This window comes from Myotis nattereri (genome assembly GCF_964212035.1).
Source record: "Myotis nattereri genome assembly, chromosome: 17".
Lineage (NCBI taxonomy): Eukaryota > Metazoa > Chordata > Mammalia > Chiroptera > Vespertilionidae > Myotis > Myotis nattereri.
In genome coordinates this window covers 10,702,671-10,724,167 of record NC_138092.1, presented here as the reverse complement: position 1 = coordinate 10,724,167, position 21,497 = coordinate 10,702,671, and the positions used below count along the sequence as shown (strand labels likewise).

Genomic DNA, 21,497 nt, shown 5'->3' with positions numbered 1-21,497 from the left:
AGGCGCCAGGGTCATATGGGGAGGAGCTGAAGTGTCTGGCATCAGGGCAAGAGCTGGAGAGACAGCTTTCTCCCAGACAGAAGTGCTGGCAGAGGCCATTGCTCCCTTGCTGAGCCCTTCCTCCACAAAGCCAGCAGGCAGGCACCATATCCGAGTCTCCATTAACCTGGATATCCCTGTTCATCCAACCCTGGTGATTACCTGAGACCCACTCTACCCAACACACAGGCACACCTAGTTTCCAGTGGCTTTTCCACATGAATGGCCTGTCACAGCTCCTACTTCAGACTTCCCTAAAATCTATCAAACAAGCAGCATCTGGCCTCAACGTGCTGCATGCCGTGTATCCCTCACTAAGTGGCCTCGACCTGGCACTAGTGGCAGCCGATCTTTGTTCACAGCTTGGCCTCACCTGGGCACCTTCAAGCCCAGCACAAGTAGCAGCCTTCAGTGGGGACTTCTGTACTAGTGTCGGAGCTTGTGATGTTCTTGTAAAGGAGGAAAGGCAAACATGCTTTATCACACATCGTTTTTCAGGGGTTATTTACAGCTGCAGAGGCCACGAAGTGGTGGACACATCACTCTATTTCAGTGTGTTAGCTGGTCGGCATTTCCCCGCCCCGTATAACCAAGGCCTCAGGACGCCACAGCATCTCAGGTCTGGCCATTGATTGCTCTAACGATACAATGATCTACTAGGAACAGAAAAGGAGAGCTCTGAGAGAGAGGCACATTTAGTGATTTAATTCTTCATTCAGAGCCCTACTGAATCAAGCTCACATAAAAGGAACCTTATCACAAGAATCCTAAGCGCTAAGTATGCTGGTTCCTTTTGATTTCAAACTGAAGCAGAGCATTAGCAAGCCTCTCATCTGAGCCATCCTTTAATCTCTTCACAGATCAATCCTTTTTTATCACCAAGTTGCTGGTTTCTGCCTGTCACCTGCACCACTTTCCTCTAGAAGCCAAGGGGGCCCCCTCTATGTAATAAACACAGTCCTGCTGAGCGTTGGTGGGGTTTGCTGGAGTGACCCTCCCTTTCTGTCCTTGCACGGTTTATAGAAACGATTTTTCCCCAGTGGGTGCTTCTGTGAGAAGTGATTTCTGTGAAGCTTCAACCCTGCTGAGTTGTTCCTAGAGAATTTGTCCCAAGTGCCACAGGTAACCGTATAGGCGGCTTAAATTTCTCTCATGTTTATTCTTATTCTAAATGTAACCATTTTGGGGTTCCTTCTATTTGCCAGATAAGTGCCAGGGGCTGAGGGCAGAACACAGATACAGACCGTACGTGTCTAATCTCCTGGGTAATACAGACAAGAAAAGCGACAGGAACCATGAGTGTAAGGTGTGTCTCGATTGGGACACTGGATAGGCTATGGTAGAACATAAATCAAATACCCTACTCAAAAGGATGTTATTGGCTTTTTTTGGTTTTTTTGCAACACATTACTTATGTAATTTTAATTTTTTTTATGGATTTTTAGAGAGGGATAGATGGAAACATCGATGAGAAACACCATCAACTGGCTGCCTCCTGCATGCCCCCTACTGGGGAATTGAACCATGATGTCTTGGTTCCTAGGTCGTTGCTCAACCATTGAGCCACACTGGCCCAGCTACTGATGTAGTAATTTTTTAAAAGCCCACAGGTTTACAATTTTCCTGATGCCCAAGTTATATCTGGATTCTCTATTAAGAAGCTGGCTCTCGGGGACACGTGGTGCTGAGATCACAGGACAGAGCCTACAGCCGCCAGGGAAAGGCGTGCTCCATTCTGCTTGGTAGGTGTAAAAACAGACACTGGGATACAGCAGGGGAAGCGGAGGGAAGGAAGTTGAGTCTTGAGGCCCCCACTAGTCCTCTAAGACAGTGCAAACAAATCATGCTCTACTCACTAGCCCGAGTTCCGTTTGAAAATTCAATATGTATATTCTTCTGTAAAAGATAAATCAGTGCAGTTTAACCCTTTGAGTGCCAATCAATATCCTAGGAACTATGCTAAAATTGCCAAGGCATTTTGAGTTAAGGTTTTTAAATTTTTTTTCCCCCACATAAAGAGTGAACTACTAGCATCTAATAGTGACACTGCAGGAGGAGCACGAAAGCGCTCCCAGCACTTTTGGCGAAAGACAGGAGGAGCGCAATCACGCTCCCCAGCACCCTAGGGGTTAAAATGTCAGCTAAGTTCCTCAGAAGGAAACTGTTCACTTGAAACAATGAACCCCCTAAAAGGCCCATCTCGGTTGATCTTTCTTCCTGCCTGAATAAACTCTTTGTGAGCATTAAAAGCTGATGCTTGCAGAGCATTTCCTAGTCTAATTAAATAGGACACTGATAGCTTTACTTGGGTAGGTAACGCAAACCCCAAGTTTACAAAGCTCACACGGCTTCGCATGACTTCCTTTCCTTCTCGGGAGAGATCGTTCTTATCAGAAGTCAACCGCTGTTAGTAAGAAGTGAGAGGTTATGTACAGAATCCCAAAATTATAGATATCTCCAAAGGATGAAACACCCATTAGCATTTCAATCCTGGCTCTGCCAATAACTGGCATGACTGGGGACCAGCAAGTTAATTTTCCTTGACCTCAATATCCTCATCCGTAAGATAATTTAAAACATGTAAAATGCTCAGCAGCATGGCTGGCACATGGAAGGGGCTCAGTAAATGGCAAATGTCATTCTACCCGGATAGAGGCAGAAGCCACAGGGCTTGGGACTGGGTTGATCTGAGGAGAGACAGAGGGACAAGAATAAAGAAGGCCTATGGCCTCAAGCCGAGATGCCTGGAATGAGGGAGAAGCCACCAACAGCTACACAAATCCACAGAAGCAGATGCAGGGGAAATTGAGGCCAAGTTTCCATTTTGGGCACAATATGAAATGTCAATAGATTGAGATAGGAAAGACTGGGATCATTGACAAAAACAGGGCCAGAGCTGCCAGTATGGTAGAAAAGATCAATGTAATAAAAAGGCTTAAAGCTAAGAGACATCCCATGAAAGTAAAATGGTGACAAAGAGTCATTAACACGGCATTCCTTTAGGGAAAATGAATTCTGGGTGAAAAATGACATCACACAAATGCCACTGGGTCAGGGAGGCGTCCCCACCGTGCAGGACACAGGGTCCTTTGTACTGCTGCTGGTCACAGAGGGCAGACCCATTGTCCCTTTTTCTCCCCGGAGCCAAGATGGGGTCTCCTCAGGCAGGGAGGCCACGGTGGAAACCCTATTGGCTCTGGAGATCCGGTGCACTGAATGACTCTAGGATCCCAGGAATGCAGGACCTGCCACCCTTCAAGTGACTTTTCAAGTTTGAGCAAGCATAACGGGAGCTGAGACGTCACAGCACCAGGCCTGTGACCAGCAAGTAGCAGACAAGATGATGACACAGTCAATCCCAGCCTCTCAGGAAATTTGGCTCAAGCCCACACAACTCCCTCCAACTCTTTGTTCTATTGCAACATTATACCCGACATACAGTAAGGATTATATGTATGTTAGTTGTCATTTTATTTGTCGAGTTTAAGAGGTTCCCATCTTGGTAAGTTTACTTAAGTGAAAAACTGTGTTTGTACTGTTAATGACTTTTTTTTTTTAAGTGCGAGTTTTAGATGGGATAAAACAAACAAAACTTGATTCCATGGTGTTAAGCCAAACTCTTCATTCTGCTTGCTAATTAGGACCACGTCGATGGGTGTATAGTGCTGAGACTTTTGCTTTGATGTAACTTCTGGGTTGGCCAGCCAGCTTCTCTCTGTTCTCTGCGTACCATAGTCCGAGGCATGCGTGGGCTTCTGGACAGAGAGTCGCAGCTCTGGCTGGCTTCCGCACACCAGTCATCTGGCTGAGAACTTGGCCAGTGGACAGAAACACTTCCAGTGAATTCCATGGGCGTGGAGACATCCTCGCAATGCCTTTTTCCTTCCCTTGTAGAAGGTGCGTCTGAGCTGCCAAACGCCCATTTCACACAGCCACAGGCACGACTCTGGGTGCCCGTTAGGTCTGAAGGTGGGCAGCACTTTTGCCCGAGTTCTTCCCAGACGTTGGCCAAGGCCCTGCCTTCAACCCTCCAGGACATCAGATGCCTACGTGACCCGCAGAAACATTGTCTCATGGTGTTTAAGTCCGTTTCCAGGGCAGCTGCAAAAACGAACACATCATTCTTCAAAAGTGGAAATAATGTCTTTATCAATCTCATTCATTTCCCTCTACCACAGAAGCTCCCTTTGCACAGCAGGATTATTGTCTTGAAGGCTGACTATTTCAAATACAGTGCATCCCTCTATGGAGAAAACAACTTTAATGGTTACAAGTCTATAAAGAAGGTTTACGGAAATCATTAGTACAATGTATTAGCGGCCTGAGGGTGGAGAGGAAAAGGCAAATGAAACGAGGTGTGGCTTGGTTAAGCAGTCCAACTAAAAAAGTGTTTGGGGCCAGAACAGAGTAAAAAGAGAGAGTGCAGCCGAAGCCGGTTTGGCTCAGTGGCTAGAGCGTTGGCCTGCAGACTGAAAGGTCCCAGGTTCGATTCTGGTCAAGGGCATGTACCTGGGTTGCGGGCACATCCCCAGTGGGAAATGTGCAGGAGGCAGCTGATCGATGTTTCTGACTATCTCTCTCCCTTCCTCTCTGTAAAAAATCAATAAAATATTTTTTTTTTAAAAAAAGAGAGAGTGCAGAAAGGGGAAAGTCTCAGATTTTCAGGGGGTGGGGGGCAGGGACAAGGAGAGAAGATGGGCAGGCGGGGATCCTGCACATGTCTATGCAGGCAGGTGCAAAAGAGGGGAAGGGAAGGGGGGTGGTCTATCAGCCTTCAGACTCGCCCGGGACCCGGCACTCTGGAAGTCTGGCTGGCTTGTTCAGCAAACAGCAGCTCGGTCTCTCAGGCGGACAGTCCACAGCCTAAGCCAAAGGAGCACATTTTCCTCTTCCCTCTGCCCCAGCAGATGGACTTACTTATGGCTTTCTCTCTGGCAAGGGCTGATGGCTGGTGGACCCATCTGCACACCTCGTGGGGCTGAGCGGAATGTCCATGACCTTAAAATAAGGAATTGGTGGAGGGGGGGTGGGGGAGGTGAAGGTGGGGGATGGAGAAGGGGTCGAGATGGAACAAACCAAGGATGCCTGTCTCATCAGGAAAGTGACCAGAGGTATAGAGGCATGAGAACAATTGGGGCAGTAAGTATTCTTGTTTCTCTATAGACAACAGGAAAAAGAAGCTAGATATTAAAGTGGGATGTAAAGTACATTTAAAAGATGGGTATCTGGATCAGCCACGAGACAAAGACCGGATGATCTCCTGAAGCATGGAGTGAGCTCTCCACATCACCACCTCCCCACGGTGGCGGCAATTCCTTACTTTGTAGAGGCAGCTCTGCAGCGTAGCCTGGGTCACGCACCAGCAGCACCTGGGACCCGAGTAGGAAGTGGTATCCTGACGTCTATGGTGCTGAGTGTCACGTGAACAAGAACCTCTCAGACCACCCTCCAGAGACTCAGAATCAGCACTTCTCTCCATTTACCATGTGCTGTTGTTCTTCATGCTGCAAAATTATGCAAAAAAGCCAGAAAATGATGGATAGCAACATGCCTTACACAAGGGGTCAGTGAAACGACCTGATAGGCCTTTTCCATCCCTAATGACCCTTAGGATGAACTCAGTGTGAATCTTATGGGCATAGATCACCAAGGAACAGAACTTCTTCGGTTGAGTTTATACAGAAACACTAAAGCGATATGTCATGAGAAATAACTGAGGCTGACTCTCAGGTATGCAGATCTCCCCCCACCCCACCCCCCTTTAACGTTTAATCTCCCTCCCACGTAGTAAAAGCTGAGCTGCACGTTAAAAGTGCACTTCGGACCACAAAGCAACCACATGCAAAACAGCTCAGCACGCGGAGCTTGGTAGAGGCCAGGGTTAGGCATGCTGGGAGCTCAGGTCTGTTTGTCTGCATTTCTCTTGGCCGAAGACCTTCTGATTTCATCAGCACTGAAATATTAAAGAGCCCATGTGCGAAACAAGCCATAAACCTCCTCCTTAGGCTCGGCCATGTGGGCGGAAAGGGTCCCAAGGCACAGCCGCCAGAGCCAATTCTTGGGTGTGGGCAAATCTCACTTTAATTGTAAAAGCCTTCATGTACAGCACATCGAATAATGGAAAAAAAAAAACAAACAGGAGCTGGGACTCTTCCATCTACGAATACATAAAAGTCCCCTGAAATCCAGGTCGTCAAGGTGGGGGGGGGGGGTCCCCTAGGAAAGCGCCCCTTCTCATTTTTCTGCAGATCATTCTACACTCACTTTGAAAGATGACTAGGCAGAGCTGGAAGTTCCAAGCAGTAGGATGTGCCTGGCGGGGAGAGAAGAAACCCTCTTATAGGATCAGGTAAGTACCTACCAGCAGTGCCCCCTGACAAAGTGAGACGGACATCCCGGAGGCAGGCCAGGCCAGACCATGCAGTGAGAGGGCCGGGTGGGGATAGGATACCTGGAGACAGGGAGCGCGGGGTGCCGTGCAGCGCCTAACACATCGGTTCGCCCCGTCACTCGGACGAGACACGCCCCTCCATGACGGCAGACCCGGGGTGCCCGGAACAGCCACGTGCCATGGCTGCTCTCTCGCTGCCGGGGATTGTCAGAGAGTCTCAATTTAGCCCCTGGACAAATCCAAATGGTCCCTGAATTGACGCCATCGAGGCTCTTAAGGAAATTCCTGTTTTATTTAGACACACTAATGGACTCCTATTTCCCTAACTGGAGCACTGATTCACCATTAACAGCCCTGCTCTCTCAAGGGTTTCTTCCACACACACCGGAGAGGCTTAAGAAAAGTATTGTTTCATTTTGATTTTATTTGATACTTTTGAAAGAGACAGAGGGAACAGAGAGGAAAAAAAATGTGATGAATCCCCCCAACTTGAGGCCTAGGGGTACAAAACCAGACTTCTCTGCCTCAAGTCCACCCAGACTGCCGGGAATCGGCGCCCAGGGCGTCCGGGGAAGCTAAACTATCACAGTGCTCTAGCTAAAGCATACGTTTAAAAATACAGAGGGTTTCAACTTAACACTAAAAATGTAAGTTGCAACATCTCAGCAACAAATAACTCCGGAGAGCGCATCTCAGAAGAGAAAGAACTAATGCCTCGATGTCTGCAAAGCCAAGCTCTGCTCCGCTCCGCTCCGCCCACCGTCAGGCTCAGGCAGATACGTAAGGGGGGGGCGGCTCCTTGGCTACGCCGGTCACAGTGGCATCATCGTACGGGGGTAACAGCACCTAAGGAGAAAGAGAGAAGCTGGGGGTCAGTGTTGAAAAGTGCACGTAGGTTCTCCTGAGCTTTAACTTCCATTGGACTTTTATGTAATGAAATGTTTCCCATAACCTGGACCCATTTCAATTTTCCAGCAGGTGGCCAGACTTTGATGAGATTTCTGAATCCTTTCTAAGTTTCATTTATTGAGTTTACAGAGGGAGGAAGGGAGCGAGAGACGCATCGATTACTTGTTTGCTTATTTATGCATTCAGTGGTTGATTCTCGTATGTGTTCTGACCGGAAATCAAACCCCCAACCTTGGTGTATGGGGACGACACTCGAACCAACTGAGCTACCGGGCCAGGGTGAGTCTTTTTGTATCTTTAACCCTTTGCGGTCGTATTAAATTTGGACATGGGTGTAGCACTGGTCGGAATTAATTTCCACCAAGATTATGAAGGATAAACAAGATTTATTAATTCTTTTTTGGAACTACGTCACTACTAGTAGAATCACTACAAACGTTATCACTTTCTACATCAGAGTCGGTATTCAAAATAAAACTCTTCATCATTACTTTCAGATTCGCAGTACACTTCTTTCGGTAACTTTCTTTTTGCCATTTTGGAGTATTATTTTGAAATATCTTAACAAGCGAGAATGCCTAATTACAGTTAAACGTAATTTGTAAAGCTTTATTTGAAATTCTGCGAAGTATCTCCGAAGCTTGTCGATTTCTTCACTCTCAAAAGGCGTCTGACTCACCACGGTGTTTTGCATGGCGAGTGTGGAACGACCGCGCTTGTTTATATTGAATTTCGATAGCGCCGATTTGTCGGGGCAATGTTTTGGTTCGTGACAAGGTCGCTTAGACACTTAAGAGCTTTCAGAGAAATTAGGAACTGATACATGAATGAATAGAGTTAAGATTCGTACGGTTCCTTGCTGTGGTGGCTGAGAGTAGACAAACGACCGCAAAGGGTTAAAGAAGCAAATGGGAAGAGACGTGTGGCCCTTCGGAGATTTCCACGCCCTGCTCACATGGGCCTGGACGCCACGGTGCACGGAGGGTGCAAGGCTGTGTGTCTGGGAGGGAAAAGGCTCCGGGGGTTATGTCTGTGGGCACACAAGCAGGGCAGGCACCCGAGTGACCCGGGAGCCACGCGTGTGCGATCGGACAGCAGAGTGGAGCACGCAGGGCCAGGGGCCATCTGGACTCAAAGCCTGGCTCAGCCACACTTTATCCGTGTGGTCTTGGGTGGGTCGCTTATTCTCCATTTCCACGTCTGTAAAATGAGGGCCCTTGAGAAAGAGAGCGCTCTAACATCCCTAACACACGGCGTGACGCGCGCCTGAAGTGGCAAGATGGCACCTGTAAACGGCGGGAGAAACAAACAGTAAACTGATCGGTAACCTCTGTTCACATGTCCAGTACGAAAACAACCACGTGCAATTGTTTATGAACTGTCAGCACAAGAAAACATCGGCTGATTCTGGCTTTCTTGGAGTAGAAAACAAAACACAAGAGGATTATCGACTAATGTAATTAGCCTTTTAATCAGTCAACTGACATTTACTACGTACCGACTATGTGACAGGCAGGGTAGGTGCAAGATAATTAAAATAAAATGCAGTTCCCGTCCTGGGGAATTCAGCGATGAGATGAACGTAAAGTGTCACCCACTTCAAGTACTTTATAGAAAGAGAGAGAATATTCACAAAGGAACAAAACCAAACCACGTCCTGTACTTTTTCTAGTATGGACATTAAAGTGGTTAATGTTTATCAATGCCATGAATTTTCATTTATCTATCCTTTGACTTCTAGACACACACTAAAATATTCTTTTTAAGTTTTTGTCATCCCTACACCCCCAACCACCACCACCCGACCCGCCCCCCCCCAACCCCCCGCCACACACACACCCTTCTCTCTACTCAACCCACTGACCACTTATCCTGCTCTTCCTCTAGTCCTGATGCTCCTCTTGAGCTGAACCCTGTCTGTCGTAACCGCAGGGGGGCCAGCACCTGACAGAGGAACTCACACGCTGGGGGAAGCGTCATTTAGGCTGGCCCTGGAGGACCTGTATGGTTCATCTGGTGGGGAAATGGAGCCTGGCGTTCTAGGCATCTATACTGGTTAGGGTCCCAATCCAGGGCCAGATACCACCCAGTCATTTAAAAAGAGAGTTTCATAAAGAATGATTAACCGGGCACTGGAGGGGAAATAGCTAAGGGGTGGGGGTGGGGGGGTGGTGACAGAACTCTAAGGGACATTAGTGCTGAGTGAGGTACTCAAGACAAGAACGGAGGGGTCCCCTCCACAAGGCTGGGGACCCAGCACGTGTGGGGTGGGAGTGAGGGGTGGGGAGAAGTTTTCTGGGTTGAACCAGGCCACATTCAATATGAACTCTTATTTTGGACACTTATGATAAATAAGAAGGCAAGTCCTGTGTGTGTTTTAAAGTAAAACAATAAAAATAGAGGGCGATTTTCCGAATGTCAAGTCTACCACCATGTTCTGAAAGGAAGGGTGCACCTGCCTCGGGTACCCAACCGTGTCCTTCGGTCAAAGAACCCCTCAGCATTATTTTAAATTGTCAAGGCAACACCTGTGATACACGATGCTAGCTACTACTCTTACCTGGACCCGACCGCTTAATGACACGCGCGGTCAGGTACTTCTTTTGACATAAGGGTGCCATGAACAAAATACCGAGACCCTAGGCGCTAAGACCGAGAAGAGTTAGTGATCTTTTTATCTTAGGCATTTCTTTTAAAGGTTTTTTTTTCGCTTTGATTTGGTTAGGAAACTAGAGGAAAGAGTAGCCCACAGCATGCTCTCCAATACCTAATTAAATTACTCTTTATCTAGTCTCCCTGAGTAGTATTTAGGAAAGTATATGTCTGGTCAATAATGTGTATTGTTTTATAGAGGAAAAAAAAAGGGGCACACTTATCGTCTACCAACCAGAGCCCTGGGATCTCCCCACAGAGGTCACCTTGAGACTGTTTAATCTGGGAGAACAGCCATCTGGCCTGACAGGAAGCGAAAGACACAACATGTTACCGTGTCTGTGTAGATTCCCAAAAAAAGACCCGGACAAAAGATAAGCGTACATTACACACTACGAGGATCTTAATATAGCTATGGAGACAGGGAAAATGACAGGACTCCATCATCCCAACCCCCTTAGATCTCAGAGTGAGGCCCCAGTATGTTTATATTAACGAGGCCTCCATTTAGTTCTAGTTAAATCAGTCTTTAAACACGAAGAGCCCTGCTTCAAAAAAAACAAATCTGTCCTCCCACCCTGCAACCCCAGACTGTGGTCTCCAGCAAAAGGAGGCTGCGCTCCTTGGAGAAATGGCCGATTCCGTGTCTGGGCAGGCAATGCACAAGACGAGCGTAGAACACCTTGTCTTACCAGACAGCAAGGCGCTACCGAAGACTGTGTCCGAAGTTCCAGGCTCCAACCCAAAGGGGCTCCAAATGGCTAATCGTGGTACAATTTGAGCAACTATAATGTACCAAGTCCTAAGACAAAGCTTTCATTTCCCCCCTTTGAAAGTATCAATAATAATTATTTAGGCTTACTGATAAAGTTTATCAAAACAGTTGTATTTCTACAGCTGGCTCTTATAATAATAGGCCTCTTATTATGAGTTTATTACTTAAAAACACACCTCATGCCTGGCCCATGTGTCCACCTATGAATCAGGGGGTCATGGTTCAATTCCTGGTCAAGGCACATGCCTGGGCTGCAGGCCCATCCCCAGTAGGGGGCGTGCAGGAGGCAGCCAATGAATGCTTCTCTCATCATCAATGTTTCTCTCCCTCTCCCTTCCTCTCTGAAATCAATAAAAAAATATATATTTTTTTAAAAAAGAAACCTTTGGGGGAAAAACACACTTCACAAAAACAAACAAAAAACCCTGCTCCTCACTGGTTACCACTAGAGAATAATGAACCAACTTAGCATTCTGAAAACTGATAAAAAAGAACAAAGCTAAGTGTGTTTATCGATGGCACAAATACAACTGCGTAGCCAATTGGTACAGGAGGGAAAGTTTCTCCCTATAAACATTCCCAGTAATAAGTGAAAAAAAGAATGATAGAATGTCATAGTAATATAACCCCTAAAGAACCAATGAACCTAGGCATTAGGATGCAATGGCTGCTGACATCCCAGAAAGACAGTGTATCATGTGCCTCCTGGTGGAAGAACAAATAATCAACTGTGAAGTAATCTTGGGGGAAAAAGTGGGAATAGGAATAGGGGAGCCTCTAGATCAGCAATTCTCAACCTATGGGTCGCGACCCCTTTGGGGGTCGCACGACCCTTTCACAGGGGTCGCCTAAGACCATCGGAAAACACATATATAATTACATATTGTTTTTGTGATTAATCACTATGCTTTAATTATGTTCAATTTGTAACAATGAAATTGGGGGTCACCACAACATGAGGAACTGAATTAAAGGGTCGCGGCATCAGGAAGGTTGAGAACCACTGCTCTAGATCTAACTTACTGGAAAGTCAAAGGACTACAATCAGAAAAATCTAGTCTGCAGGACAAACCAATTTCTTTAACAAAAAATTTACAGAGACTTAAAATACATACAGGGGTGGGCAAAAGTAAGTTGTTTGTATGGAAAGTTACTACAATAATTAGTAAATAACAATACAAGAATCAACTTCCACAGACTCACAACTGTGAACCTACTTTTACCCACCCCCTGTATTGAGCCATAGGTTCTGTTTCAAAGAAACTGCTGGAAAAATATGACATTTACGGGACAATTAGGAATTTGAGCACTTACTGGGTATTTTCTGATGTTAAGAAATTACCTTGTATAAAAATTATTTTATATATAAGTATGCTTAAAAAATAACCACAGCCCTGGCCGGTTTGGCTCACTGGAGAGAGTGTTGACCTGGGGACTGAAGAGTCCTGGGTTCGATTCCAGTCAAGGGCATGTACCTTGGTTGCGGGCACATCCCCAGTAGGGAGCGTGCAGGAGGCAGCTGATCAATGCTTCTCTCTCATCGATGTTTCTAACTCTCTATCCCTCTCCCTTCCTCTCTGTAAAAAATCAATAAAATATATTAAAAATAAATAAATAACCACAATACCATTCTGTGTTTTTTTAAAACATTTTAAAATACTGTCAGAGAGCTGAGACTTCAGGTAGTGACCCATCCCTGTATTTTGGAATAAACAATCAATGCAATTGAGTTATGAGACATGATAAATCTTCCTTTCCCAGGAATACCATTCTTCAAAAAAATAAAAAGGCTCACTGAGAACTTTGACAAAGTAGTCACATTACCAGCAGCAACTCAGCTTCCTTAAAAAGGGCAAGTTGACACAGAATGACTGGGGAGATAATGACCAACAATAACCCTCAAGCAATCCCCCAGCATCTCATGCCAACACACCAGGGAGCAACCGGAGCTGGCACGAGTCCACGGCCCCCCATCCTCCTTACTACAAGCTACTGCCGAGCCGGAAGCCTTTCTGAGGAAAAGAGGTCTATTATGAGAAGAGCTGGGGATGTCCCGTTGAAATGCACAACGATTTTGAGTTGATGTTGGCCTACGTGAAACTTAACTGTTCCTCCACATCGAATTGTGAATCTTTCCAATGGAGAAAAACAAGTTTCCTCTAAAAAGTTCTTTGGATGTATTTTGGGGACTTAATAGTTCTTCAGTTCTCTAAGCACCTCAATTCCTACAAATTTCAGAATATCCTTTGATTTGAAGTATATTGTAAATGTGTGTATTTTTGTAGTCTTTCCACTTTGCTTCTATTAAAAGTACCCATACAACCCTTAAGCAAGCACTGAAAAACCACCGCCAAGTGTATGCCAAAGCAAAGACATGCAATATGGACATTACCTTCTCTGAGGAACTTCTAAAATAGTATCGCTTTTTAAGTCCTACCCATCACGATATTTAGGGAAAGTTTCTGATAGATCTTGCCTGTTTAGGAACTTCATTGGTTCCTCAAACTCAAAAATCTCAAACTTTGTTTAGACTTTTCATTAGTCAAGCAGGACAATATGTGTATACAGATTTAAAAGAAAAGAAGAAAGAGAGAGAGACTTATAGATAAAATAAAAGCCCAGAAACTTGGAAGGAAAAACATTCTCTTAAGCTAGCAATTTTATCAAAATTATAATGACTTTGAATTGAAGTCATTTCTTTAAAGAAACTTACTGATTCAAGCAAAATTCTTCAGGAAGTTGAGTCGAACATGTGTTTACTGTAATCAGTGCATAGCATCCTGCAGACCCCGGAAAGGGTCCCTCAGCACCTGGGCACGCTAGGTTTTGTGCCTCTGTTCAAGGCAAAGCCTCTTCTTAAACCTCTGCCCATGCATATTTGATTCAACTCAACAAATGCTTGGTGAGTACTTAAGAAAACTATTCCTGAATAACATGCTTTCAGAAAGCCCAGAGTCCTCAGCAACATCAGCGTGCTTCTGTATTTGACATCAAGTCTGAAATTGTTTTCTTCCCATTTTATACACAGGAAAGTAAAGGCAGGGACAGGTTACAGAACTCAAAAAACAACGCAAAACATAAAACCCTATTCTACTTTAGAGTTGGCCTGCCATTCATATTTACCCTTCTTTTGTCCTGTCCATTCTATCCCCTGCAATAGTACCCATCCCCGCGTCCGTCCCACTCACCCCCCCTCCGCCCACATGCTCAGCCCCATCCTTTTCGTTAGCTACTCCTTGAGCTCGTACCTGTACAGATCACAGCGCCAGGCACTGTGCTCAATGCAAAGGCGATGGACAGACATGATGTTAACACCTGGAGGACTCACACTTTTACCTTACCGTGAGCGGTCAGTGTAAAATAAATGACATAAACTGCAAATGATTTCCGAGACTCTTCCAGAGAAGACATGTGCTCCAAAAATCATATTTGAGAGGCACAACGATAACCAGAACAGAGATCACCTAAATTCTTTTACGAAGGTTTCCCTATGCAGGGCAGGTTTTAAAGACATAGTTCCCTCTGCCATTCTGATTTCCCCACCTATCACACCACTTTTCTAGGTTTTATTTCATATGTTAAGTGAGATAACATAGTCATACTATGCAGAATTATTTATAGACCATGGTTTAATAACTCAGGTTTAAGAGACATAAATATGGAGAAGGTACATATATTTTCTATCTGTAATGGTTTTTTAAAATAAACCAGAAGTTGAGTGATCTGAATTTTAACATACTTTAAGGAAAATGAAACATTTCATTCAACTACCAATCCTCTCATGACTAAGCAGTTCATGATAATGTTTCAACAACTGTGAAAACGGAGCCAACGCTAGAAACATGCGGAAACATGCGGAGCCAACGCTAGAAACATGCTAGAAACATGTCTCAGACATGTAGAGACCCCCGCGGTAAGTGTGGCACCTACCGTGCTGTCATTGCTGGTAACATACACCAGGACGTCGGAGTTGTTCCTGCCGTTGATGTACCGGTAGCAGTTCCAAACGCAGCTAATCAAGTAACCCTGGAAGTAGTAGTGATTATATGATCTTTAATTTTCAAATTTCAGTCACGTCAAATGTCACCATAGATAAAGCCACATTACAAACCCTTTATGTACATAAATTATAAACGCATCATGTTGACTCTTCTACACCAAAAAGACTTTAAACTTACAAATATTGGGTACACTACCTTTCTGGCAAAGGGTGCCACGCTAGCCTTTTTCTATCACACCACCTCTGTAGGTGGTGGAAGTAGAGAGGGGCTGAGAGCAGAACAAGAAATTCAAAGAAAAGGTAGTAGCAACTGCCAAACACATTTATTGCTCCCAAATTCCCAGTCAGCAGCATTCACTCAATAAACACTCCAGTGGGAAACTTCGGGTCTACTGTCTCTAAAAACCCAATGACTATTTCAGTGACTTTATTTCTTATTTGACATTTCTGTAACCTGGAAGAGAATTTAGTGGATTTCCCCAATAAACCTGCACTGACTACTTCTGTCCAGCAGAGCTAGGAGGTAAGCATAGCTCCCTCTACTGTCCTAGGACCAAGTGCAACTGCTAATGTCGACTCCCAGGGAACTGGAGTGGTGACAAACCTTATCGATGAGTAACAGAGAAAAGTAGGTCATGAGGCCACTAATCGGGGACACTCCTGGGTATATTCCTATGTGAAACCACATAGGAGACCCTTCATAAATAGTTACTGAATAAATGAAGGAACAATGGATCTTGCCATATGTGCGTTCCCTCACTTAAACCTCACAGTCCCCTACAGATTGTTTTCTGAACTACCACTGCTATTTGATAAATGAAGACACCAAGGCCATGGTCACAGATGGAAATAGCAGTGATAGGAGGCAAATCTAGGTGCTCTGACGCAAAATCTCAAGTAAGCATTTTCAACATAAATGAAAACGCCTTTCTTACGAGCACTGGGAAGTTCCAGCCTCTGAGCCTCTGGTAATGGCAGAGAGTAGCTTGTCAGATGAACCTTCTTCTTGCAGGTAAAACTGATAAAGCCAGAAACACACACACACACACACACACACACACACACACACACACACATAATGTAAAAGCAAGGGAAAGGCACCAATACCAGGCAGAAGCTAAGCTACAGGGAATCTACCCTTCAAAGACAAAGGCACTAAGTGGGATTTGAGAGTCTGTGGCCTTTGGCCTGGGGCCCTGCCATATCTACACGCAGACTGGGTGGTCGGGTGGCCAAGGACAGTAGTTGGGGTTGACAGAGCAGCCAGGAAGTTGGGGGAGAGGAGGGGAGGAGCTGCAGAAGCAGTAAGCCTCAACATTTGTGCATAAAATGCACCCAAATCCTTGACTACTAAACTACACATGCAATATCAACATACTCTGTTTTGTAAGGGGAAATGTAGACCTAAATGATTTTCAATGAATCCTTTTCTTTGAATGAGCCACTTCATCATATTACCTATTTTAAATGATTTTTCTCCCTAAACACAGCTTCCTCAAGCTTCCTGAGGTTTGATTTTTTTTGAAGAATTGGGTGATTTTTATGATATTAAGAATTAAAAGTTCAAAGTCCAACAATAAACTGAGAATTTTCTACTTATTAGTAGCACACATGAATAGATTATAGTGATGTGTCTATTATCAGGTTTACAAGGTGAAAACAAATGAGGAACACTTGCTGACAGGAGTACTGTCATTCAACTTCTGTGGAGCTCAATTTGGCAGCCTGTCAAAAGCCTTTGAATTATGCATTCCCTCTAATTTTACGAAATGCATCTTGCGGAACGCCTAACTATACAAAAGATGTATCTAAATGCATTCATTGTAGCAATATTAATAAGTGAAAAAGTAGAAACTGTCTCAATGTCCAACAAGTAATTTATTAAATAATGATTAGTTGATATAATAGACTGTTCAATAATGATGTTCAGAATATATTGCATTTTAAAAACAAATTAAAAACCCTGAAATAAATGTTGCAGCATATAATATACCAGAGACCAGGTGCATGAAATTCATGCATGGGTAGGGTCCCTAGGCCTGGCCGGCAATCAGGGCCCATCTGTGGGGTGACCAGCAGGGTGATTGGGGGGTGGGGCCCTGCTGGCACCCACCTTGGCCAGGCCTGCCCTCTTCCGCCACCAGTTGCCTCCCTCTGCAGGGCGATTGGAGGGGGGCCCTGCTCATACCCGCCTTGGCTGGCCTGGGGCCTGTGGGCAGCTCCTGCGTTGAGCATCTGCTCCCTGGTGGTCAGTGAGTGTCATAGCAATCGGTCGTTCCTAGGGTCTTTCTGCATTCGGCCGATTTGCATATTAGGCTTTTAGTATATAGGATATTACATAAGGAATGACATTAATTTTTTTCTCATCCTAATAGATTTTGGAATAACCCTTGACTGGACGGGCCTACGGAAGTTTGGTGAGTGTTTATCTCATGCAGATAAGAGAAGGAACAGAATGTCAGGAAATCCAAAAGCAGTTCAGATATCTAAGCAAGAGAATGAGCTGACTGAAGTCTGTGTACTTCTGTGGCATTCGTGAATACGTTTAACAATAAGGCAAGAAGTAAAATCTTTATTCTTACCTTGAAAGCCAAGAGAATGCTGATAAACAGAAGAACAACAAGGACCAAGCAGGTAGAATTCACTGACATGGCATCCTCTTTGTAGGGAAAATTAGGAGGCTGAAAAGGAAAGTGCCTCATTAGCAAAACTCACTAACACTCAGGAGTATATTCCCTAGGCATTAATCACATGTGCTTATGAAAACAGTGAGGGCAGGTAGCTATTAAAGACCCCTAGAATGTCTAGCCTACTTCTCCGAATGAAAAGCTACAAACGGCGTGGTAAGGAGAAGCTAGTCCACTCATAATTCAGGCAATTACTCTCAAAAAGAACAATCAGAGGAAGATTCCTGAGACCTGAGAACATACCTGTGCTCTCTGACTATACAAAAAGCTGAGAGGCAGTAGTCTTTACACACCTCTGATACTTGGATTTGCCTGCAAATTCTGGCTCAAGAGCTTGCGCAGGGCAAAGGGGGAAAAAAACTATTAAAATTAGTCTTCTTGCCCAGTCAGTGTGGCTCAGTGGTTGAACGTCAACCTATGAACCAGGAGGTCATGGTTCAAATCCCAGTCAGGGCACACGCCTGGAAGGTGGGCTCGATCCCCAGGAGGGGGTGTGTAGGAGGCAGGCGTTCAATGATTCTCTCTCATCATTGATGTTTGCCTCTCTCTCTCCCTCTCCCTTCTTCTCGGAAATAAAGGAAAAATGTATTTAAAAATAAATAAAATAAAGTTGGTATCTTCTTTATAGAGACCACTTTTATTGATGCTACTTTCCTCAAAGAGCAGAATCTTTGCTAAGAATAATCAAGTTCCACTGATTAACTGATTAACCACCAGGTCAAAGGAAAGTTTTCAGGAAGAGTAAAATCTGGTGCTCTGGGGGGGCGGGGGGTGGCGTGGAGACAGAGCTTTGCCATGAAACACCGGCCGGCACTGAGCCAAGCCCAGCGTTTAACTGGCTGAGGAAAGGGTGCGGGAAGGCTGCCCAGTGCACTGCGGCCTTTCATCGCTTCACCGGCCAGGGCTATGTATTTGGACTCCATATTAGCCATACCCTGAGACACAAGAGTCCTCCCAAATGTTAAGGAAGGATCCAGAGAAAACTCGTAACTACCCCCCCCCTCCGCCCCGGGCTTGGCTCCACCTCCCGGGGGGTGAGCACCACTCAGTGATGTTGAGTCTCCTTTCACTGTGGGCAAAACATGTAAGAAATAAACCTAAGTCATTCTTGGTGATCGGCCCGTGAAACGGGTCCCTTCCCGGGGAGCCCGGAAGGGTTTCGGAGTCCTTAGCCTAACGGGTGAGAATAAAACCAGCTGCTGTTCACAGAGAACGTGAAATCATATGGCTTCTGTGTCTCGTAAAAAAGGATGGAAGTGGAAGCATGGGGCCCTTTTCCATAAAGACTTTACGCTCATTCCCCCAGGAAAGTGACGGGGGTGTCCGAGTCCAGCTGAGACCCACAAACACACGCACACAGCTCGTTTCAGCGACATTTCACAAAGCTCCACGTAAACAGAAAAGGCGTGGTGGGTGCCTTCCCCCACCGCCTCAGACAACCGTCTCTCGGACTCATTATTTCTCAACGTGTCAACAAGGGCCTCTGAATCGGCGGCTCTCCGACTGTCCTCTCATTACTGTCTCCCAGGCACTGAGACCGTCTGTAGGCCCCACTCTTTCAGCCCAGGCGGATCTCTAAGTACAAAGTCCTCACTTGTTTTATTTGGTTTGTAATTACAAATAGAAGTAGATGGGGGTTTTTTTTTTTGCTATTACAATTTTTGCCAGCATGAACAATATCATCATTTTACTACTAGCGGCTCTAAAATGAGTACCAAGTGACCGAGCCCTGTGGGCACAGCAGAAAGTCTAGACAGTATCCGCAGTGCTCTGAACACTGGCCTGCCCATGAGGCTCTCCGGTCCTATTTATAAATCTCTGCCAAAGGATGGGCTGGAGCACACAATAGACTCAGCACCCCTTTCCCAGGCCCGCACATGGCAGGCTTCGTGGAGATCATGCTCCCTCCACACCTCCGAGGGGGACGTCCGGACCCCAGCACCAGATCATCATCCCTGAGTAAACACACACGTCCTTCAAGACAGAGGATTCTGTACAACCTGTGGGTCATACACAGGGTGGGGCAAAAAAAGGTCGCCTGTATGAAAAATAATACAATAATTAATAAATAATAATAAAAACAGCCCAGCAGGCATGGCTCAGGGGTTGAGTGTCAAACTATGAGCCAAGAAGTCGCTGGTTCGATTCCTGGTCAGGGCACATGCCCGGGTTACGGGCTCGATCCCCAGTAGGGGGCGTGCAGGAGGCAGCTGATTAATGATATTTCTATCCCTCTCCCTTCTTCCTCTCTCTAAAAATCAATAAAAACATTTTTTTTAAATGTAAAAGACAGAAGTATTCTATTCTCACACCCTCCCCAAACTTCTCAAAACCCAGCCCTCAATATTTGCATAATGGTTACAAAGGACATGCAGAAAACTGGTCTAAAAAACTGCTGGGGGAAGAAAGCTGTGTGGCCACATAAGTCTGGGACGCAGCATGTAGCCAAGTCCCACTTTCCCGTATAGCTGAGGCAAAAAGCTACCCTTTGCTGCTAACTGAGCAAATTCCATTTCACAAAAATAGAACAATTAGCAACCAGCTTATAAGTTAGGGAGGTGCATCTAATACCATCACCTCAGCCACCAACTTATCTCAGGAGGTTGGTTTTCCAAAGAGTGCTCTAACAAACCAAAAATCTTATCTCCGTGGTAACATCAAAAAACCTCTAATCACTAACTCAGATGCACGTTAAAAATCCACAAATTAGCCCTAACCGATGTGGCTCAGTGGATAGAGTGTGGACTGAAGGGTCCTGGGTTCGATTCTGGTCGAGGGCATACGGACGGGTTGCGGGATCAATCCCCAGTAGAGGGTGTGCAGGAGGCAGTGATCAATGATTCTCTCTCATATTTGATGTTTCTATCTCTCTCTCCTCCCTTCCTCTCTGAAATCAATAAAAATACGTATTTTTTAAAAAGTTACAATACTGACTTAAAAAAAAATCCACAAATTAATATGTGTGCAAGCCTATCTGGATACCTCTTATCTGCTACTTAACCAGGTTTGCCTCAGGAAGAGATGCAGTGACGGGGCGGCCACATACCAGCTGTCGTATGTACTCCTGAATGGAGTTCGGATAAACCAGCACAGTGACGGCAACCAAGGCGCTCAGAGCAAAGTCAAAGATCTGGTAACAGAAGAAAGGGACGATCCAGGCAGCACGTCGCTGGAGAAAACAGAAAACAGGACGTTAATGCCCATCACGTTCAAATCACCAAACGGGATTTCTTTTCATTCAGAGAGATTTTTTTCTTAATCTGAAGGGAAACGGAGAAATAGCATCCACTAAGCCAGGCCACGAGGGCAACTGGTAAGCCAAATGGGAGTCAATGAACAATCCAGCGAACATCTCTGAGACTACATTGGTTTTCCTAGTACGACACCATATTCACGAGAGACTTAGACTCTCAAAGGTCCGCTCAGAAAACCTAGAGTGTTGGCATCGGACTCCTTACGGACAGCTGTACAGATCACACATGCAAGGGATGGAGGAAAGGCCCCGCTTCGTTCCATTTTTTTTTTTAAACAGGAAAAAAAAATCAGACTTTTAATCCATGCTCATGGGGAGGAATTGAGGCAACATTGGGTGTATTATGACATATTTTGGACAAAAAAAGGGGAGGAAGAGGTATTGGACTTCGGAAGTGAGGATGAGTGGCTTACAGGGGGTTGAGGAAGAGCTGAACACACCTGGCAAGAAATTCTGGTTAGGCAGCTCAGGAACAATGGGGCATCGAGGGCATCTAGCCAACAGGCCTGGGCCCGAAGCCCTCCTGTTCACTAGGCTTAATTTACGCTGGGCCAGGGCGACATGGCCAGAGTCCCCTCTGGGAGTAGGCTTTGTGTCTGAGCCTCCCGAAGGCTCCGCTGACTGCAAAGCTGCTTACCTTGTATGCTCCGTAAGTGGCCATTGCACATATCAGGATCATGAGAAGAGAAATTGCGATAGCAATGCACATGTCTGCCAAAGGTTAAAAAAAAAGAAAATCAGTAGATCCATTGTTTAAGCATTTCTTTAGTCTCTCCACAAAGGCACTTTGT

General features: G+C 45.4%; 1 protein-coding gene across 1 annotated transcript in view; it reads right to left on the bottom strand.

The window, feature by feature from the left end:
- Positions 1 to 6,834: 6,834 nt before the first annotated feature.
- LAPTM4B (lysosomal protein transmembrane 4 beta) overlaps positions 6,835 to 21,497 on the bottom strand; it is a 36,299-nt gene continuing 21,636 nt past the window's right edge. The window contains exons 3-7 of the mRNA XM_081111109.1: positions 21,344 to 21,417; positions 20,500 to 20,622; positions 17,349 to 17,447; positions 14,697 to 14,792; positions 6,835 to 7,276 (exon numbers count right to left, since the gene is read on the bottom strand). Coding sequence (XP_080967235.1) covers positions 7,199 to 7,276; positions 14,697 to 14,792; positions 17,349 to 17,447; positions 20,500 to 20,622; positions 21,344 to 21,417 — 470 coding nt within the window. The 3' untranslated portion in view covers positions 6,835 to 7,198. The remainder of the gene's footprint in view (positions 7,277 to 14,696; positions 14,793 to 17,348; positions 17,448 to 20,499; positions 20,623 to 21,343; positions 21,418 to 21,497) is intronic.